The 19,399-nt window shown below is 37.1% G+C and overlaps 1 protein-coding gene across 4 annotated transcripts in view; it reads left to right on the top strand.

Annotated features, from left to right (window-relative positions):
- The window catches only part of LOC107671338 (sodium bicarbonate transporter-like protein 11), a 53,231-nt gene that overhangs the window by 21,332 nt on the left and 12,500 nt on the right, over positions 1-19,399 (top strand). For 2 of the 4 annotated variants that reach the window (XM_016464228.1, XM_016464227.1), the window contains 8 exons: positions 6,766-6,889; positions 9,495-9,704; positions 14,766-14,825; positions 15,179-15,263; positions 16,305-16,430; positions 16,521-16,634; positions 17,300-17,432; positions 17,538-17,611. In XM_016464228.1, coding sequence (XP_016319714.1) covers positions 6,766-6,889; positions 9,495-9,704; positions 14,766-14,825; positions 15,179-15,263; positions 16,305-16,430; positions 16,521-16,634; positions 17,300-17,432; positions 17,538-17,611 — 926 coding nt within the window. The remainder of the gene's footprint in view (positions 1-6,765; positions 6,890-9,494; positions 9,705-14,765; positions 14,826-15,178; positions 15,264-16,304; positions 16,431-16,520; positions 16,635-17,299; positions 17,433-17,537; positions 17,612-19,399) is intronic. The other 2 variants (XM_016464230.1, XM_016464229.1) reach the window with 1 other exon arrangement.

Here is a 19,399-nt window from a genome sequence, read left to right as displayed (position 1 = left end):
CAGGAACTTTCTCTGGGCTAGACATGGGAACAGGAACTTTCTCTGGGCTAGACATGGGAACAGGAACTTTCTCGGGGCTAAACTCAGGAACGGGAGGGACAGAGTTCACCGACAGAGGAGAAAGGAAAGAAGTTTCCTCCGCTTTGCATTCTCCCAAATCCTTACTCAGCTCACCCTCAGCCACGGTGCAGGGGGCGGAGCTCTACTCCGCGCTCTCTCTGTCTGCGGCATTCTCCCTCGTGGCGGGCTCTGTTGCAGGCTCTCGCACCTGGAGACAGGAGGGGCTTGGAGCAGGAGGAGCCAAGCAGGACCCAGGCCACAGCCATGACAGCGACCCATGGTGGAGCCGACGGATGGGGGAGCCATGGAGGAGGAAGGGCCGACGACTCCAGGGGGCCGACCAACGGCGGCGGAGCAGGTGGTGGAGGAGCCAGAGAGCCGATGAGCCAGGGCGACAGGGAGGATCCGGAGGTCCAAGGTGGAGCAGATGGCGCCGGGACCGAGGCGGATGGCCGCGGTGGAGCCGGAGCGACAGAAGACTGAGGAGGAGCCGAAGGGATGGAGGAGTCTGATGGAGCCGGAGGAGTGGAGTCCCAAGGCGCAGGATGGTCAACGACAGACCAAGGCAGAGCCTGAGGGACGAGGGAGCCCGGCGGAGGCAGTGGATAGATGGGCCACGGCATGTGGCAATGGCTTGTCAGCCGCGGCGAGCTCGGGCTCTCCGTCAACGGTGGGCTCGGGCTGATGCTCCACGCAGCGGGGAGATGGGGGGCTCGGACGACGGCGCTCTGTATGCCGGGTTTAGACTGGCGGAACACACGGAGGTAACTGTTTTCAATACCAGACAAAGAAACTTAGAACAGGACTCACTATAAATACACAGGACTCGACGAGGGGATGACGAGACACACCTGGAAATAATGAGCAATAAAACACATGGGAAAACTAGGTCAGGGCAGGCACATGGAGAGGGAAAACACACAGATAAAGTCCAGGGGCGTGACAATGTGTTAAGTAATAAGCAATTAAATTTAAATGTTTTTGTATATATGCAAATATTATTGGGTATCATTAATTCAGCATATAATTAATTAAATTTGACTGTATATCAATTGATAGCCCTAGGTTTAACTAAGACATATTTGTGCCCAGTTGTTATAAATGTGAAATTAATTTAATGACCTTATGTTCTAATACAAATGTGACTCTGGACCATAAAACCAGTCATAATGGCCAATTTTTTTTAAATTGAGATTTATACATCATCTGAAAGATGAATGAAATAAGTTTTCCATTGATGTATGGTTTGTTAGGATAGGACAATATTTGGCTGAGATACAACTATTTTAAAATCTGGAATCTGAGGGAGCAAAAAAATCAAGATATTGAGAAAACCGCCTTTAAAGTTGTCCAAATGAAGACCTTAGCAATGCATATTACTAATCAAAAATTAATTTTTGATATATTTACTGTAGGAAATTTATCAAATATCTTCATGGAACACGATCTTTACTTAATATCCTAATGATTTTTGGCATAAAAGAAAAATCGATAATTTTGACCCATACAATGTATTGTTGGCTATTGCTACAGATATACCCGTGCTACTTATGACTGGTTTTGTGGTCCAGGGTCACAAATGACATAAACTCTTTATTCTCTATAGCAAAAAAGAGCCAGAACTATGTGTCCAGTGTAACCTCAGCATGTAGCAATGAGATTTGAGAGATGCTTCGTACAGTTTCTCCTAGTGAATGCTGTCCAGAAAAAATATCAAGATAAATGGAATATTCTGGGGTCAATGTACAGAATGCTCAGAAGACTTATCTGTAGCAAGAGTACAACATCAGATGACACTCATAGACATAGGACACCTCAGTACAAAACAAGGTAGCGGACTTCAGAGTCTCTCTGAAAAAATGAATGCAAAAAAAGCAATCAGTCTGAGAGGTTCGGTGAAGAAGGCCAATCCAGGGGTGAGCCGGGTCAAACATGCATTATGAAAGCAGAAGCTTTTGCCAGTATTACTTTGCCACTGCACTTCTGTGCCAGGGAGTGCTTGAATCATCAATTAAAAGTGATTTATCACCTTCTCTTGCGTTAAGATGTCTTCATAGTGCTGATGCATTGTCAGCTGTCTATAAGGAGTTAGTCTAGTTAACATGCGCCCTGGCATGTCCTCCTGCCATCTCACATGAAATTCATGGTTCTGACTTTAAAATGAAACTGCTCAACCTCTGATAGACAGAGGTATTGTGATAATGAAATACTGCTGGATCAGTTTGAAACTGCTCAACCTCTGATAGACAGAGGTATTGTGATAATGAAATACTGCTGGATCAGTTTGAAACTGCTCAACCTCTGATAGACAGAGGTATTGTGATAATGAAATACTGCTGGATCAGTTTGAGCATGGACAGTATAATCATTTCCTGAGGCCAGTGAGGAGGCGGATGGCCTCAGGGAAGAAGTTGTTATCATGGCAAGATGAACTTGTGTGCATGACTAGCATGTCTGTCCAAGGAAGGAAAGGTGAATAGGTGATGCCCATGATGTGATGGGCCTGAGGATCTTTCGAGCCCTATTTGAGGTTCACAGGGGGTATAAATCTCTTCAGATGGTAGGTGTATCCTGGTCTTGCAGTAGTAGGAGGCAGAGGATTGGCATTGGGTTGGGAAGGTTACTTTTGAGATGTAATAGGTTACAGATTACAAGTCACCCTATTTAAAATGCAATAAGTAGTGTAACTATTTCAATTACTTTAATGTAATGTAACTGATTACATTTGATTACTTTTTGATTACATTTCTAAATTTCTATTGCATGTTTTAAACAATTAATAATTTTCAAACATTGAAACCAGGCAGGGTTAACCAAGTGTTAACATTTTCATACACAAGTGTAATTTAATTCCACATTTTATTCTCAGTAGCTGTAACGGATTACAATTACATTTATTTTGTAATTAAATGACGTAACTCTGTTACATGTAGCTAGTTACTCCATAACACATACACTACAGTTTAAAAGTTGAGGTTGTTTTGAAGGAAGTCTCTTATGGTCACCAAGGCTGTATTTATTTGATCAAAAATACATTAAAAACAGTAATATTGTGAAATATTATTGCAGCCATTACTCAAGTCTTTAGCGTTACATCATCCTTCAGAAATGATTCTAATATGTTGCTTTATTGCTCAAGAAACATTTCTTACTAGTATTAAAGGTGCAGTAGGAGATCTTAGAAAAGGCTAACTTTAGCCTTATAGCACTGAAAGCGAACGTCCCACCCTCCCTGCAATCGCCGTCCAAAGTCACGCCCCCTGAACGTATGAACGCTCACAGACCAGAATACCAGAGACAACATTACTACAATAAGCTACATCAGCGGTTCTCAATTCCAGCCCATGTCCCGAAGTGAAGTAAACTTCAACGGATTTCCCCTGCTCAGCGAGTAGGGAGCAATGAACCTGTGTAGGGATCATATCAATCGGAACACAGTTCATGCACGTAGCTCACTTCTAACGAGCTGGTGATCTGAATCTGGTGTGTTAACTAATGCAAAATATGCAGAACGGGAAGACTGGAATTGTGAACCGCTGGGCTACATCATGTGTCATTCACCGGTGAGAAAACTTTAAAAGTACTAGACAATACTAGGAAGGAAGATCGGGTTGTTGAGGTTTGCCACTGCAAGGAGGATTAGCTGTCCCTCTGATACCTGTCTTAGGTGTCAGTTTATTGTGCAAATAATGATAGATGCTATATTAAAGGGGTCATATGATGCCATTTTAAAGATCATTATTTTGTGTATTTGGTGTAACAGAATATGTTGACATGCTTTAATGTTCAAAAAACACATTATTTTTCAAATACTGTACATTATTGTAGGTCCTCTATGCCCTGCCTCTCTCAAACGCGTCGTTTTCAACAAAGCCCCCTCCTTTGACAAGCGCAGTCTGCTCTGATTGGCCAGCTGACCCAGTGCATTGTGATTGGCCGAACACCACAAGCACGCGTCGGAAATGTAACGCCCCTTACCATAATCGCGAGCTTCAGCTTTCAAAGTAAATATCAAGACAGTTAATAATGTCGTTAGTTTTACCATCAGTTCAAGCCCGAAAGGGCAACAGAGTCGCGCGACAGACACAGTGATGATGCAGTACACAAGCCGCGGTTAAGACTGCTGACGTGCTATGATTTCAGACAGGCAGTTCACTCTCCTGTGATGTTCCCCTCATACATACACACACGATGCGTTACTCTGCGCTGCGCAAAACTCAGCATTTGAACAGTCAATAGCAACTGCATCAACACTACTGCTGTTCCTGAAACCACGCCTTCTTTCTTTGCGTGCTCATTTGGGCGGCATTATGCTAATATTTCTACATAGTGACGTAGACATGTGGGGGCGTGTTAGAACGAGCCATTTTAGGTAAGCGTAGTTGACTCTTAACTTTTATAAAGAATATCTCTTTGGATTTGAGACTTTAGTTTTTGCAACTTTACAGATCTTCTTTATGCACCAAGAGCTTGTAACACTCCAAAGAGAAAGGAAAACTTGAAATCGCATCATATGACCCCTTTAAATAGAAGTAACATTCTATTTGTACTAATGTTTAAACAGCAGTGGTGGGCAGGGCTAGAGAAAATAGCCTTTGCCAACAAGGTTGTCTCAGTGTTTTTAAAGAAAGATTACACAAAAACAAACATTAGACACTAACAAACTTTTGTGAAATTTTGAAAGCTGTTGATGAAAGTAAATTTATTATGGAACATCAATCTATAATAGTGGATAATTTACCTAGGAAAGCTCACAGTGGGCTCATTTTTTATTGAGACTGGATTGATAGAAGCAGTAGTGGAATGAATGTGTCATGTTACTATTTACTTGTTACATTTTTTGTTACATCAACAAAATAATTGATGACCTTGAGAGCTCCCTACTTAGTATCTCTAAAATATGTTCGAATTATCTTGATGCTAACACAAGGATATTAAGAAGTGGCATTTCACACAAGCACACCCACACACAAAGTAGGCTACAACAAAGGTGTGTTGTCGATAGATGGTCTTTTTTGACCGTCTGTTAAATCCATAACTTTAACACTTTGACATTTGTGCATTTGTGTCAGGGGACTCTGTCTCTCTTAGTATCCCACACATTTGTTGCACAAACTAAAAAGTCTTATTTTCTATTGGCAAATACAGCACGTTAAATGGTGTGATTTTTCACCAACATCTCCCTGTTAAACTTAAGCAGCAGCTATATGCACAGTGCTACAATTTTTGTTACCACCTGCTTAAAACAAGTGGTAAATGGAATTTTATATAAAAGGGACAATTATGCAGATTTTTCTAGTGATAATGGCAGCAGTGATTCATTGAATTATGATAAAATGAAGGAGAACAGCATTATAACTGGGCTTATATCCAGAAACACAATGTAGTCAAGTGCACTTTGTGCATTTTAAAGAACAAAATCAGGTGACTCATAAAAACCACTTTCTGCATTGTAGGAATATTTTTCTTCCCATACTTGTACTTGGATTTACATTATATTATTTCAGTCTACCCTACAATCAGGGATTAATATCGATCTATCTATCCATCCATCCATCCATCACAGTGGGATAGATAGATAGATGGATAGATAGATAGATAGATAGATAGATAGATAGATAGGTAGATTGATGTAGATGGATAGATGGATGGATAAAATGCATTTACCATTTCTTACATCACGAACATAAACTTTATTAAACGTGAATGAGTAAATTAGATGTATTAATTCACATGAGATCATACATTTAGAGATCATAAATCAAAAGTCATTGAAGACCCTCAGACCCTCTTTGAGGTCAGAAAAAGCCCTAAGTGAGGTAAATAAAATAAAAAGGCCAAGTTCAGCCAATGGCCCACACTAGCCTAGTGAGCAGAAGATTTGTGTTTCTTTGAATTATGTGTGGACAGTTTTATGGGCAAGAACGGGAAACAAGTGGCAGTGTTGGATGACCCACAGCAGCTCTATGTCTTTACATTTATAGTAAATAAAACAGAGCACATAAATGTGCTTAATGTAAGGCTGCAAGGTTACCAAAGTGCTTACAGAATGACACAACAGCTTTAGCATGGTTTAGATCAGACTATCCCAGGGCATTTTCCTTTTCTAAAGTTTCTTGTGACCTCAGTACATTGCCTGAGTTTTATGGTTATGAGTATTAACTGTACCAGTGAGACAGATTCAGCGCCCCTGTTGGCAGGGTTTGAGTTTAGGGCCTGTTATTAATGCATATTTTAAGTAAATTAGACGTGCGACAGTGTACTGTTTAATTTTGTTCCTTTGTCCAACCTTTATGCTAAAATTTGACTTGATTTATTAATGCAACTTACTGTATCTGAAATTACCAAGTCAAGTGTATTGAGTGCTTTTATCTTTTCTGTTTTAATATAGTAAATTGAGTTGATATTAACCTCATAATAGGTGGCCACATGCCTGAAACAGTTTTTTTTTACTTTATAAATTTATAAGCTTGAAAGAAAACAGGAAGTTCCTTTTTTTGCCACCTGGCCCACAAACAAATTTTACTTTGACACCTCTGTCCAAGAACTTTCTGTAATCCCATTAGACCTCAACCAATGGATTTGTTCATGTGTTTGCTGTACTCCTGTTACATATTGAATTAATCTGATACTGTGCCAGGTACATTAAAGCACTGTGTAAATCGTAAAGAGGATTTATGATGATTTATGAACTCTTTGTGACAGCTGTAATGTGAAGAACCTGCAGAGGCGGCACGTGTGTATCTCACGCCTGGATCGTCCACAGAACTGGGGGGAAAACTGTGCAGAAGTCCGCTATGTTATCCTTATTCTGGCACCGTCAAAGATGGTAATATAATCACACACACACACACACATGTTGGGTTTCCAAGTTTTATGGGGACATTCTGTAGCCATAATGGTTTTTATACTGTACAAACAGTATTTTCTGTCCCCTTACCCTGACTCTACCCCTCACACAAAACTTTTTGCTGTTTTAGATTTTCAAAAAGGATCATTCTGTCTGATTTATTTTATAAGCTTGTTTCCCTAATAAGGGACCAAAAAATGTCCTCACAAGGTCACAGTTTGCTGGTATTATAATCCTTGTGGGCACATTTCATCCCCATAACATATACCAAGGCCACACACATTAGAGGGTGACACGGGAGTGGATTTTCAAACCTCTCCTGTCCCACTCCCACAAAAAAAAATCCCGTCCCGTCCTAATCCCACAAAAAAACTGGGGGAAAATTCCGTCCCGTCCCAATCTTTTGTCCCAGTTTTTTTGGCCGAAATCTGTCAGTTACAGACAAAACAAAATACAGTACAGATCACAGCATGCCTACTTCAGCTGAATAAAAATCCAAAATGTAGTTTTTTGTTATTTTGTTGAACTGAAAGCCAGCTTAAACAATGCACAGTGCATTGCACACACATTAAATTTCATGTAAATCATCCATGCTAGCACACACGTTTTCTATTCGAATTTTTTCATTTGAAAGTAGACATTTCAATCTCTATAGATTTATTTTTCATACACGGAGTTTCTAAGTTTCTCGCTCAAGTTCACATGACCAAGACGGCAGAAAGCGCATCCTGTTTGCTTTAATTATTTTACAGAAGCGCTACTTTTTGTTGTTATTCTGAGTGCACACAAATAAACGTAGTCTTTACAGATTCGAAAGATGTATTACTTTTATCTGTATGACCAAAAATTATGGAGTATTTTAAGAGCAAGTGAGCGTACCGGCACCTCCATCTGTCCTGCTGCGAGCGAGCTGCTGTTCAGCTTCCACACAGCCCCGTGAAGCCGTGGTTTACAGTGAATTTATAACAGCTAAGGGGGTTATAAATTCACTATAAACCACGGCTTCTTGGGACTTATTGCTTTATTTTACAACTTTAATATATTAAATTAAATGATGTTTTTTTGTGTGCAATTATACATTTAATTTCTTAATAATATTGTTATTACAGGTACTTACTATAGGTTTTGGATTCGGATTTGGTTTAGGATTAGTTGTATGTAAATATGAACAATTTACTGTTATTACTATAGTAAGTACATATAACAAGTAACAAGACAATAATGTGTTACCTAATTTTTAACACTGAATTTGATATGATTGCCGTTTCATTCTGCTTTCTAAGGACAGGTTAATATCATGAGAGTAATTACAGTTTTATTCTATTGACAGTCCTAGTTTTTAACAGTAAGAAATAAAAACAAAATCTGAATATATTAGTAAAAACAATATTTATTTCTGTGTTTGTGTCTCAGTCCATAAATAGTCTGTATTTTTGCACATTTTTGTCATTAATATATAGAAAAATATTTTTAAGATATTTTAATTTTAATTAAAAAATATATTTTATTATGGAGCGAATATATTTTTAGAATATCACACTTTTTCCACATACATGGTTTAAATGAGTACTTATTCATTAAAATATATAGTTGCCTTCATATTTCAGGAAAAGGATAATCATGTTTGGGGGTCCTTGGCATCAAAAAGTAAAAAAAAAAACAAAAAAGAGACATGAAATTACTGGGGTATTTAGATAAAAATTCTGGGAAAATAGACTTGAGCAAAAGTGTCTGTTTGCTCTCTTTTTAAACAGTTTGCTAATTTTGAGAAACAATTGAGATAATAAAATCAGGTTTAGGCACACTAATGCTATCATGTTCAAGTCTTAAAGTCCTGCTCCTGTGTTTCTTGTTCCCCCTGCAGTCTCCCTGTAAAGTCTTTGGGGCCCCTGGCTCCCTCCAAGACCATTTTGTGTATCTCTTTGTGTCTGTGTTTACATCATAAATCTGTGTGTTTGTGTGTATGTGTTTACATCTGTTTACATCTAATCACTCTCTCTATTTCTTTCTCTCTCTCTCTCTCTCTCTCTCTCTCTCTCTCTCTCTCTCTCTCTCTCTCTCTCTCTCTCTCTCTCTCTCTCTCTCTCTCTCTCTCTCTCTCTCTCTCTCTCTCTCTCTCTCTCTCTCTCTCTCTCTCTCTCTCTCTCTTTCTCTCTCTCTCTCTCTCTCTCTCTCTCTCTCTCTCTCTCTCTTTGTTCTAGCATGCACTCATCTCTTTCTGTCCTCTGCAGTTCAGTACAGCAAAGTGTTTTTGCTTCGTAATCTTCTGCTCTTCTCACAAACTCAAATCACATTGCACACACACGGACAAACACATATTCTCATTACATTAAAAGGTGGATTGTTATGCCGGCACATGTAGATACATCCTCTTTTCTTGCGTTGTGTTTTAAAACAATAGACGGCACAAATGTTATATAACTTAAAATACCAATTGGACTCAATCCATAAGATGATAAAGCATTTTCTGCTCAGAAGATGAAGTGATTTCTGGATTACTACATTGAATATTTCCTTTAATAGCAGTCGTAAATGAGTAACGACCGCCAAATATGTTTGATCTCTGTTATTTGACGTTTCTCAGAAAAGCACTAAGACGGCGATGGAGCTGGGCAGGACGTTCGCCAGCATGTTCTCAGACATCTCCTTCAGACAGAAGCTGCTAGAGAGTAAAACCCAAGAGGAGTTCAAAGAGGCACTGCTCATCCAGAGGTACCACCTGACCGCTGCCAAGCGTAAAACCACGGCTGTGGAGGGCGAAGAGACAGACCCACACAGTCAAAAACCACTGAAGGTGTGTGCGCATCGCAGCGCGTGCGCCGATGCTTAAGGTTCAGTTCTAATGGCTTTAATGCGATTGTTTTCCACTATTCTCTCTAGAGTCCTCGTCCGTCGCTTTCTCTTTCTCCCTTTGCCTTTTGCTGTTTGACTTACACTCCAGTGATTAAGTTCTACTGAGCATGTAGCAGCTAATGAGAATTTATCTTGTTTGTTACTCCGGTTTGACGCACACACACAAAGTCCGATTCGGCATATGTGAGCATTAGACCACCCTGGCTGAGGTTAGCCGCCTGTAAAAGCCCTCTGTTTTCTTCTCTTTAAAGACAACAGCGGAGGCCCAAATAGTTGTGTTTTTGTTTTTTTGCGTTTTTCACTCCATCACACATCTGAGGAATGGTAACCAGGTGGAGAGGATCATTACTGTGTGTGTGTGTGTGTGTGTGTGTGTGTGTGCATGATCACTTGCGCGTGTGCACACTGAAAGCTATTCATCTCTGGCAAACGACCAGGAAAGGTCTCTCTCTCTTTCTGTATCAGACACACGCTGTCATGATGAATGAGTGCGGCTCAGTAATGAACACTTTAAGCTGTACGACTTATTTAAACATATCCTGAGACAAGGTTCTCTCTGACTGACAGAAAACAAGCTTGTCTGCCAAAAAGAGGCTAATGTGGGTCATTAATGTGAGATGGACAAACTGCTCCGCTGCCATATTTTGACCTGTAAAGCCTATTAAAATTTGATTAATTCAACAAGACTATATTTGTGTCTGGGGACAAAGATACACACATATACACACCAGGGCTTCCTACCTCACCATAATTGGTCCTAACTACATGCTTTAAAAAATCCTGTAGTGTTTTTTCTGTTTCTTTTATACTGTAAGGTTCAAATTGTTAACATTAGTTAATGGATTGGGTGTTATGAACTAAAAATAATTGATATTTTACATCATTTATTCATTATAATTTATAAATTTACTAATACATTATAATATTTAAAGTTTTGATCAAACATAAATTATCAACGAACAATAGAATAATTATACAGTACTGTTCAAAAGTTTGGGGTCAGTACTTTTTTTATTTTTAAAAAAATGTATACTTTTATTTAGCAAGGATGCATTAAATCAATCAAAACTGACAGCAAAGATATTTATAATATTACAAAAGATTTCTATTTCAAATGTCTATTCATCAGTATCAACTTTTCCAAAAAACATTAAGAAGCACAACTGTTTTCAAGTATATTAGAATGATCAGAATATTAGAATGATATCTGAAGGATCATGTGACACTGAAAACTGGAGTAATGATGCTGAAAAATCAGCTTTGCCATCACAGGAATATATTATATTTTAAAATATATTCAAATAGAAAACAGTTATTTTAAATTATTTATAATATTTCACAATATTTCAGTTAAACTGTATGTTTCATTAAATAAATGCAGCTTTGGTTAGTTTAAGAGACTTCTTTCAACAACATGAAAAATCTGACAGACTCCGAACTTTGGAACAGTAGTATAAATGTACTTTTAATATGTATGATAAATGCTGTAAAAATGATACCTAATTCATTAACATCTTAACAAACATCAAGTGAGACATTAATTCATTATCTGCTTAGAAAGATTTTTATTTGAGTAATTTGTCTTTTTAACAAATTCATTAAAATAACTTGTTTATCAAAGTTGTGAGATGAAAGACATTGGATATGCTGTACATTTGAGTTTATATGAAGCCAATGTATACAATCAAAAGATATGATTTCTATTTATTGTCTTTGTATTATTTTGTATTATTCGGGTCTTTCTCATCATATTAAATTCAGACTGCAAACTCACAATTAAAATATATAGAACAAAATATAAGGTCATACTGATGCCAAAACACTAATACACACAAGTAAAAAAAAAAAGATTAAATACATTTTAAAGTATAATAAAAATGTAATTATAAAAATATATATGCACAGCTGCACACACAAATCCACAATTACAAAAGTGTACGGGTCAAAGATGAAAAGGGTGTTTCCAGCATCAAAAAAATAAAAGTATAATACAACTTTAAATTTATTTTTTTCCCCATACATGAATATGTCCTGTTTAACTTTATATTTTTCTGAACAAAAAATAGTGACAATCATGTATTTTTTACTATGTTTGACAAAAGACACACACTAAAATGCCATTTATATACTTATATACGAAAAAATCTTGTTAGGCATATTTAAAAGGGTCATATGATGTTGCTAAAAAGAACATTATTTTGTGTATTTGGTGTAATGAAATGTGTTTATGCGGTTTAAGGTTAAAAAAACACATTATTTTCCACATACTGCCAAGAGCTTGTAACACTCCAAAGAGAAAGGACAAATTGAAATCGCATCATATGACCCCTTTAAAACATGAATCATTTGATGGCATATTAAAAGACTCTAAGCATCACAGTGCAGCCCTCAAATATCAATTAACTTTCATTTTTAAATCTTTATACTTTGTTAATGTCCTTCAAACCACTAGGTTTTCCCATTTGCCAGCACAAAGTTTTTGTAAGGAAGTGAAAGTCATTTAAAATATACTAAAATTTAGTATGATCACATATTCTTTTTTGTATTTTAATATGTACAGGTCAGAATAAGTATATTGTTTCATTTTTACATAAACATATCTGTTACGCTGAATGACCATGGTTTGTTACTCTGAATAACGATTTGCCAAAAAGAGAGATAATATTGCCATTGTTCCCATAACTGAAATGTTTTTAGCATAAATCTGTGTCATTAAATTTGTTTTAATAATATTAAGCATCACAGTGCAGCCCTCAAATATCAATTAACTTTCATTTTTAAATCTTTATACTTTGTTAATGTCCTTCAAACCACTAGGTTTTCCCATTTGCCAGCACAAAGTTTTTGTAAGGAAGTGAAAGTCATTTAAAATATACTAAAATTTAGTATGATCACATATTCTTTTTTGTATTTTAATATGTACAGGTCAGAATAAGTATATTGTTTCATTTTTACATAAACATATCTGTTACGCTGAATGACCATGGTTTGTTACTCTGAATAACGATTTGCCAAAAAGAGAGATAATATTGCCATTGTTCCCATAACTGAAATGTTTTTAGCATAAATCTGTGTCATTAAATTTGTTTTAATAATATTCCTGAGTAAATGACTGCAGAAGCAAATGTTGAAATATAATAAGCATTTTACTGATGCTCCCCTGCTATGCTTGCTTAGCTTGTCACTTCGTTTCTAACTTTGCTCGGCCTCAAAATTGCTGCTTGCAGCCATATTTATTAATACTTTCTGTTTGCCAACATAAATTACATTATCAGAATGAATATTTGGGGTGGAGAATCCCCTCAGTGATCTCTCTTGAACTTGTGACATACTGTGGTGACGGGGGACTCTCTGCCCAGAAATATTGGCAAGCTATTATTCCAACAATTGCAATCCTCAATATCCTTCTCTTTTCCTGGCTAAATTCACATTCACACCAAGCATGACAACGATAAAGATAAAAATAAAAATAATTAAAAATTCTATAAAAGAATAGCAGATTCCACAGCACAACTAACGATAAATGCAGAGAAACAATATTGTTGGATTTTTTTATTCCAGCTGATGAATGATAAAAGCATTGACAGCCAATCAGAATCCATTCAACTTTAAAGAGCTCCAGCATTTAAAGTGGTAGACAACAAACCTGCAGCACATGCTTAGAATGAACAGTGCTATTGTTCATCGGTGTGGAGGCTAACATAGTTACTGTTATAGTTATTTTATAGTTATTGTTCTTGGTGTGAACAGGCTTTAAGAGTGCCACCTAAGCTACTGGGTCCACACTTACTTTATTAGCTTTTTGGTTTTTTACAGTGCCTAGCGTCTCCCTCTGTTCATGGGTGTCTATAATTAATCAATAACACAAATTTAACAATGTCAAAATGCATTCAAATATGAATATTTATTAAATTTAACACATTTGTCAATGCTAAACATTCCTCATTTATCTGTAATATCAATAAGATGCTAAAATTGTTATTTATACAGTGATACTGTCATTCAGTGTAATGGATGACACTGTGGTGTAACAGAGAATTTGCATTACACTGCATGACAAAACCATTACCCTGAATGACGAAAACCATTACCCTGAATGACGAATGACCACAAAACCATTACCCTAAATGCAGGCAACCAAATGGCCACCTATTTCAAACAGTGAGCTTGACCAGTAAAGATAATCGCAATTATTCACAACATCTACTTCTTTTTCAAAAAATCTAACAATAAAAGTGTTTTTTGGCATTTCACTGAATGACGTGTTTTTGTAACCTATGTTACTGCACCATGAAAAGATGAAATTATCAAGTATTTAAGAGCAATAAACTCACTTTTCTGCAGCACCACACGGTCTTTCAGGAGCCATTTGATGATGTCACAGACTGTCGAATGACTATCAGTTTTTTATTTGATTTCAGAATAACTTCTTATTCCTGTTACACTAAATGATCTCTGATAAACTGCATTGTCAGGGACAAAGGTCCCCTGTTTATTTAAATACTTTAAAAAAGCAATAAGACATAGTCCGTTTAATATACCACAGCCAACACTTACTTGAAAACTACCACTTACTTGGTAAAATCAAAGTCCGGACTATTACACTGAATGACAATTTTACACTTTGGAACAATATTTCCCCCATATTTTGACATTTTATTGTCTCAAAATATCAAAAATATGAAAGTAGACAATTTACTTGCATTTAAGATGTTTTTTATGTATTTAAAATGACATTTGTAAATGTAATTTGATGCGGACACCAAAATGGTGACATCTCGTCTTTGACCCGTACACATTTTATGAGCGCTTTTTATTTATAAAATGCTTAAGCCAGTCTAATGCAGTTCTCTGAAATGCACGTGCCAGATGTTTTCTGATGCTACATTAATGGATATTTAGAGTAATGTAACAGGTGTCTTGACTGTGCTTTGCTGATGTAGTTGTAATGCTTTTGCATTGTACTAATGCTGTTCTAACACTGGGCTGTCTCTCTCTCTAGTCTGCAGAATCTGTGTTCTCTCATCTTGTGTCTCTCTCTCTGCTGTGCAGGGGGCCCTGTGTGAGTGCGATTACACCGAGCTTCTGTATGTGGACGTGTGTGTCTGTGTGTGTGAGGATTTCAGTAAGAGAGTGTGTGTTTGTTTGTCTGCTTTAACACAGTATCTCTTCCCTTGCAGTGTAAAGCGTTGTGTGAGTGTATGTGCTTTTGTGTGTGTATTTGCTGTGATTCGGCAGGATTTGGGGTGTATTATGCTTAATTGGTGTATGTGTGTATGTGCTTTAATCCTGTGCCTCTCCTGCTGCAGTATTGCAGTAAATGTATTTAAATGTTTTGACTTTTATACATGTAGATGTATGTACATGTGTGTGTTGAGTAATCCTCTCTCTCCCTCTCTCTCTGTATGTGTGTAGTGTAGAGATTTTTTCAGAGTGGGCAGAGGAATCTATGAGGATCTGTGTCGCCGACTGCCTCTCTACCCGTCTGACTTCACTGATGGTGTGTCAAGCATAAACTTACAAACGTTTTTAACATAAAGGATCACATTTTGCAGATGTTCTGGAAATTGTTTTTTTTTGTGTGTTTTCAAAAAGGACATATGGTCCTCCAATGGTCTTATTAACGTCCTTAGTTATATTTAAAGATGTGACAGTAGTTTAGATGATTTCATAAGAGCTTGTCTAGTAACAAGCTGGACCAGGAACAAACAGAAATGACAAAATGCTATATTTCTGGGTTTTATGTCACTTTATATTCCTCACAGAGATATACTGTACAGTACAGCCGAGCATTCTGAGGAAATAATCAGATATGCTCTTCTGAACTCTCCTCTCTCTTTCTCTTATTGCATTAAAAAGTCTGAATCATTTTGGTGAAACAGTTCATTTAGATATAAGCCGTTAAAAAAACACTGATTAATTAGATTTTTCTGTTTTGCAGTGAAATATTCCAGTTATATATTCTGTATATACACAGTATATACATTCCATTTATACCTGTATATAAATGATACATTTCTAGTTATAATTGTAATTTCTTTACACTTACATTCAAAAGTTTGGAGTCAGTATTTTTTAAGGATATTAGTACTTTTACTTTACAAGGATATATTATAGGAAAGTAATGACAGTGAAGACATCTATGTTACTGTAATGCGTTACTCCCAACACTGGTTACGGTACATATTTCTTTTTTTTTTTTTATTCTGTTCTCCACTTTATCAAAAAAATCTTGAAACCCCCCCACTGTTTCCACAAAAATATTAAGTAGCACAACTGTTTTCAGCATAGATAATAAATATAAATGTTTCTTGAGCACTAAATCAGCATTTTATTCAATGATTTCTGAAGGATCATGTGACACTGAAGACTCGAGCAATGACTGTTAATAAATGACATTTTAAAATTAAAACAGAAAACAGTTATTTTTAATTGTAATAATGTTTCACAATAGTACTGTTTTTATTGTATTTTTTATCAAATAAATCCAGTCTTGGTGAGCATTAGAGACTTATTTTTTCTATAAATGTTTGTGTTTCAGGATTAGTGGGTAATAACAAAGCCCTGGTCAAGTTCATGACGACGTCCATCTTCCTCTACATCGCTGTGCTGCTTCCCGCCATTGCTTTTGGCTCACTCAACGACGAGAGCACTCGGGGCGAGATTGGTGATCACTCACACACAGACACACACATATGCTCTTCACACACCACGTCTCCACACACACACAGGCTGAGTTGTTTTCTCTCTTGATTAGACGTTCAGAAGACGATCATCGGGCAGAGTATAGGTGGAATCATCTACTCATTGTGTGCTGGCTCTCCTCTCGTCATTCCACTGACCACAGCGCCCATCGCTATTTTCATCAGCGGTATGTACATACATGCCTCCATGTGCAACAATAGATGCACGTTCACATACACACATACCTTGGCTCTCGTTTGCGGTCTGGTCCTAAACCGTGCTTCGTTTTTGCGGTGTGTTTAGATGAGCACTCATTGTTTGTTGAATACTTTGACGTTGAGTGTTTAGAGAGCTCTGCTAACCACAGGATGAGGTGGAACAAGACTCTTAATCTCACAAACAGCAGGATGGGAGTCCGATATGGCCGCCATTTGTTTAGGCTAAGTTTGATGTTTGCCCTGGCTGAGAGGAGATTTCCTCCTAAAGCTCATTCCTGCGGCTGCAGTCGCACACTGTTACCAGCAGGAGGGTTGCCCTGAAAAATGGTTTCGCTGTAGTAAAATGAAATTCTGATTGGATAAAAATGCACAGAGGAGGACAAAACCGCCACATCCATCTATAATAATGATCCTTCCCAATCAAAGATCTTGTCTTGTGGTTTATCATGGGAATAACAGCAGGAATTCTTTAAATGTTTGGGAGCAGTTCTTTAAACATCAAACGATGGACATTTACTGTGTGTTATAATTTACTGTGTCATTATGAGATTTGAGTTGATTGTGTTTTTGTTCGCTCCTAATGATCTGGATGTTGTGTTGTTGCTTCTGTGGGTTTGTCTCTGTGTGGCTGCAGTGATTAGGGGTATCTGTGATGATTATGAGCTGGACTTCGCAGCATTTTATGCATGTATCGGCCTATGGAACAGCCTCTTCCTCATCATGGGAGGAGTCTTCAACCTTAGCCTGCTTGTTAAGCTTTTCAAGAGGTCAGACACACACACACACACACACACCTACAAATATAGGTAATTGTGCAGATGCCACTGCTTGAATACTGATATGTTTTTGTTGTTCTTGTTTTTGACCCACAGGTCGATAGAAGAGGTGATAGCTTTGTTCATTTCCATTGCTTTTGTAGCAGATGCAGTTAAGGGCACAGTCAAGAGTGAGTGCTACATACACACATACTGCATACACAGCCAAACCCTTTAAATAATCTGGATTTCTGTGTGAATGATTATTAGATTACAGTCTGATCTTAACAAGAAATACTGGGGAGACTGGAGCTAGTTGTTATGCTGTGAAATCAAGATTTTCATTGTTACTGCCCAGGAAAAACGATACAGTTCATTTAACACATGATGCTGTTTAGTGATAATGGAAAGATGCTGTCACACTTCTCCAATCATTTTTTACAATCGGCTGTAAGCTTGCATTCAGACCTGCCTTCATCAGATCCAGAATCGATGCATAGAACCATCAACTATTTTCATATATTTTAAATGTAATTTATTTCTGTGATGGCAAAGCTGAATTTTCAGCAGTCATTACCTGCTTTGTTGTCTAACGACTTTTCAGACCCCCCTAGTGACTTTTTCCCAAAAAAAGCACCTAGCGACACATCAAGCAATTTTTTGGACAAACCTTATTTAGTTTCTGAGACTCACCAGTACTGACACACAAGCGCGAGGTCTTGCTTTCCCAGCGTGCACACACCACTCTCTCTCTGCGTCTGCTCTGTTCAGCGAGTGGCTGAGAAGAGCAGGGCTTTCAGTTAAAATAGATATACTGTTGCGTCTCTAATTTTATATGCATATAGCCAAAATCAGAGCACAGGCAATGTCTTTGTCTTGTCTTATGTGTATTCGATTTCATCAGATGACGGCTCAATTATAAAATCAGGATTTTTGTTCAGATTAACATCTTGGAAGGGAGAGCTGGTTATGTAGTCTTAATGGGCCGTGTTTCAGTCACTATTTCATATTCATCCCGCTGTCTGACAACAGAAACTCTAAAATATATAAATGAATGGTTTTATTGAGAATTTGGCTGCATTAAAATACAGTATGTGAGCACAGAGATGCAAACAAATGTAAAAGGCAATATGACGCAATGATGTCGTGAATATGCTAATTAGAGTATGACGTCATCTAGCGACTTTTTGCAACTTTTTAAGCTGCCTTTAGCTACTTTCCTTTGAAAGAAATTGACAACACTGGAATTACTCCAGTCTTCAGTGTCACATGATCCTTCAGAAATCATTCTAATTTGCTGATTCAAATAAATATTTTTCTTATCATTATCACTGTTGAAAACAGTTATGCCACTTAATATTTTGGTGGGCACCATGATACATTTATGTCAGGATACTTTGATGAATAGAAAGTTTAAAAGAAGAACATTTATTTGAAATTAAAGTCTTTTGTAATATTGTGCATTTCTTTACTGATAATATTGATCAATTTAATGTGTGCTCGCTGAATAAAAGTATTGATTTCTGTAAAAAAAAAATTGTGTTAAAGCCAATTATTGGCTTTTTAGTAAAAATTTTAATTCAAAAGATAAGAAAATATTGTAATAAAAAAATGGTATAAAATAAAAATGTGAAATATATGTGATAAAATGTCTCAATATAAAAGTGACAATTTGTCCTGCCCTGATATTTAAAAAAAACAGTAGACTTTTTCTGAAAACACATTTCAAGCTAAAATCTACTTTCATTTTTAGAAAAATACTGGTAAATTCGTTCTGGCAATTTACTGGTATGAGAAGTTGTAACATTCCCAGTAAATTACCGGTAATGTGCTCTGTGTGAACCCAGAACAAGATTACCAGTATGAGCATGTACGAGTTCACAACGTAAGATTTTTGAACGTAAGACATAAGATTTTTACTCTGGGCCAATCATAACATTTTGACACAGATGACGCATTTACTCCACGCTGTTTACGGA

This window comes from Sinocyclocheilus anshuiensis, unplaced genomic scaffold (genome assembly GCF_001515605.1).
Source record: "Sinocyclocheilus anshuiensis isolate Anshui unplaced genomic scaffold, SAMN03320099.WGS_v1.1 scaffold3245, whole genome shotgun sequence".
NCBI classification, from domain to species: domain Eukaryota; kingdom Metazoa; phylum Chordata; class Actinopteri; order Cypriniformes; family Cyprinidae; genus Sinocyclocheilus; species Sinocyclocheilus anshuiensis.
The sequence above is the reverse complement of the archived record's forward strand: the minus strand, read 5'-3'. Positions and strand labels throughout refer to the sequence as shown.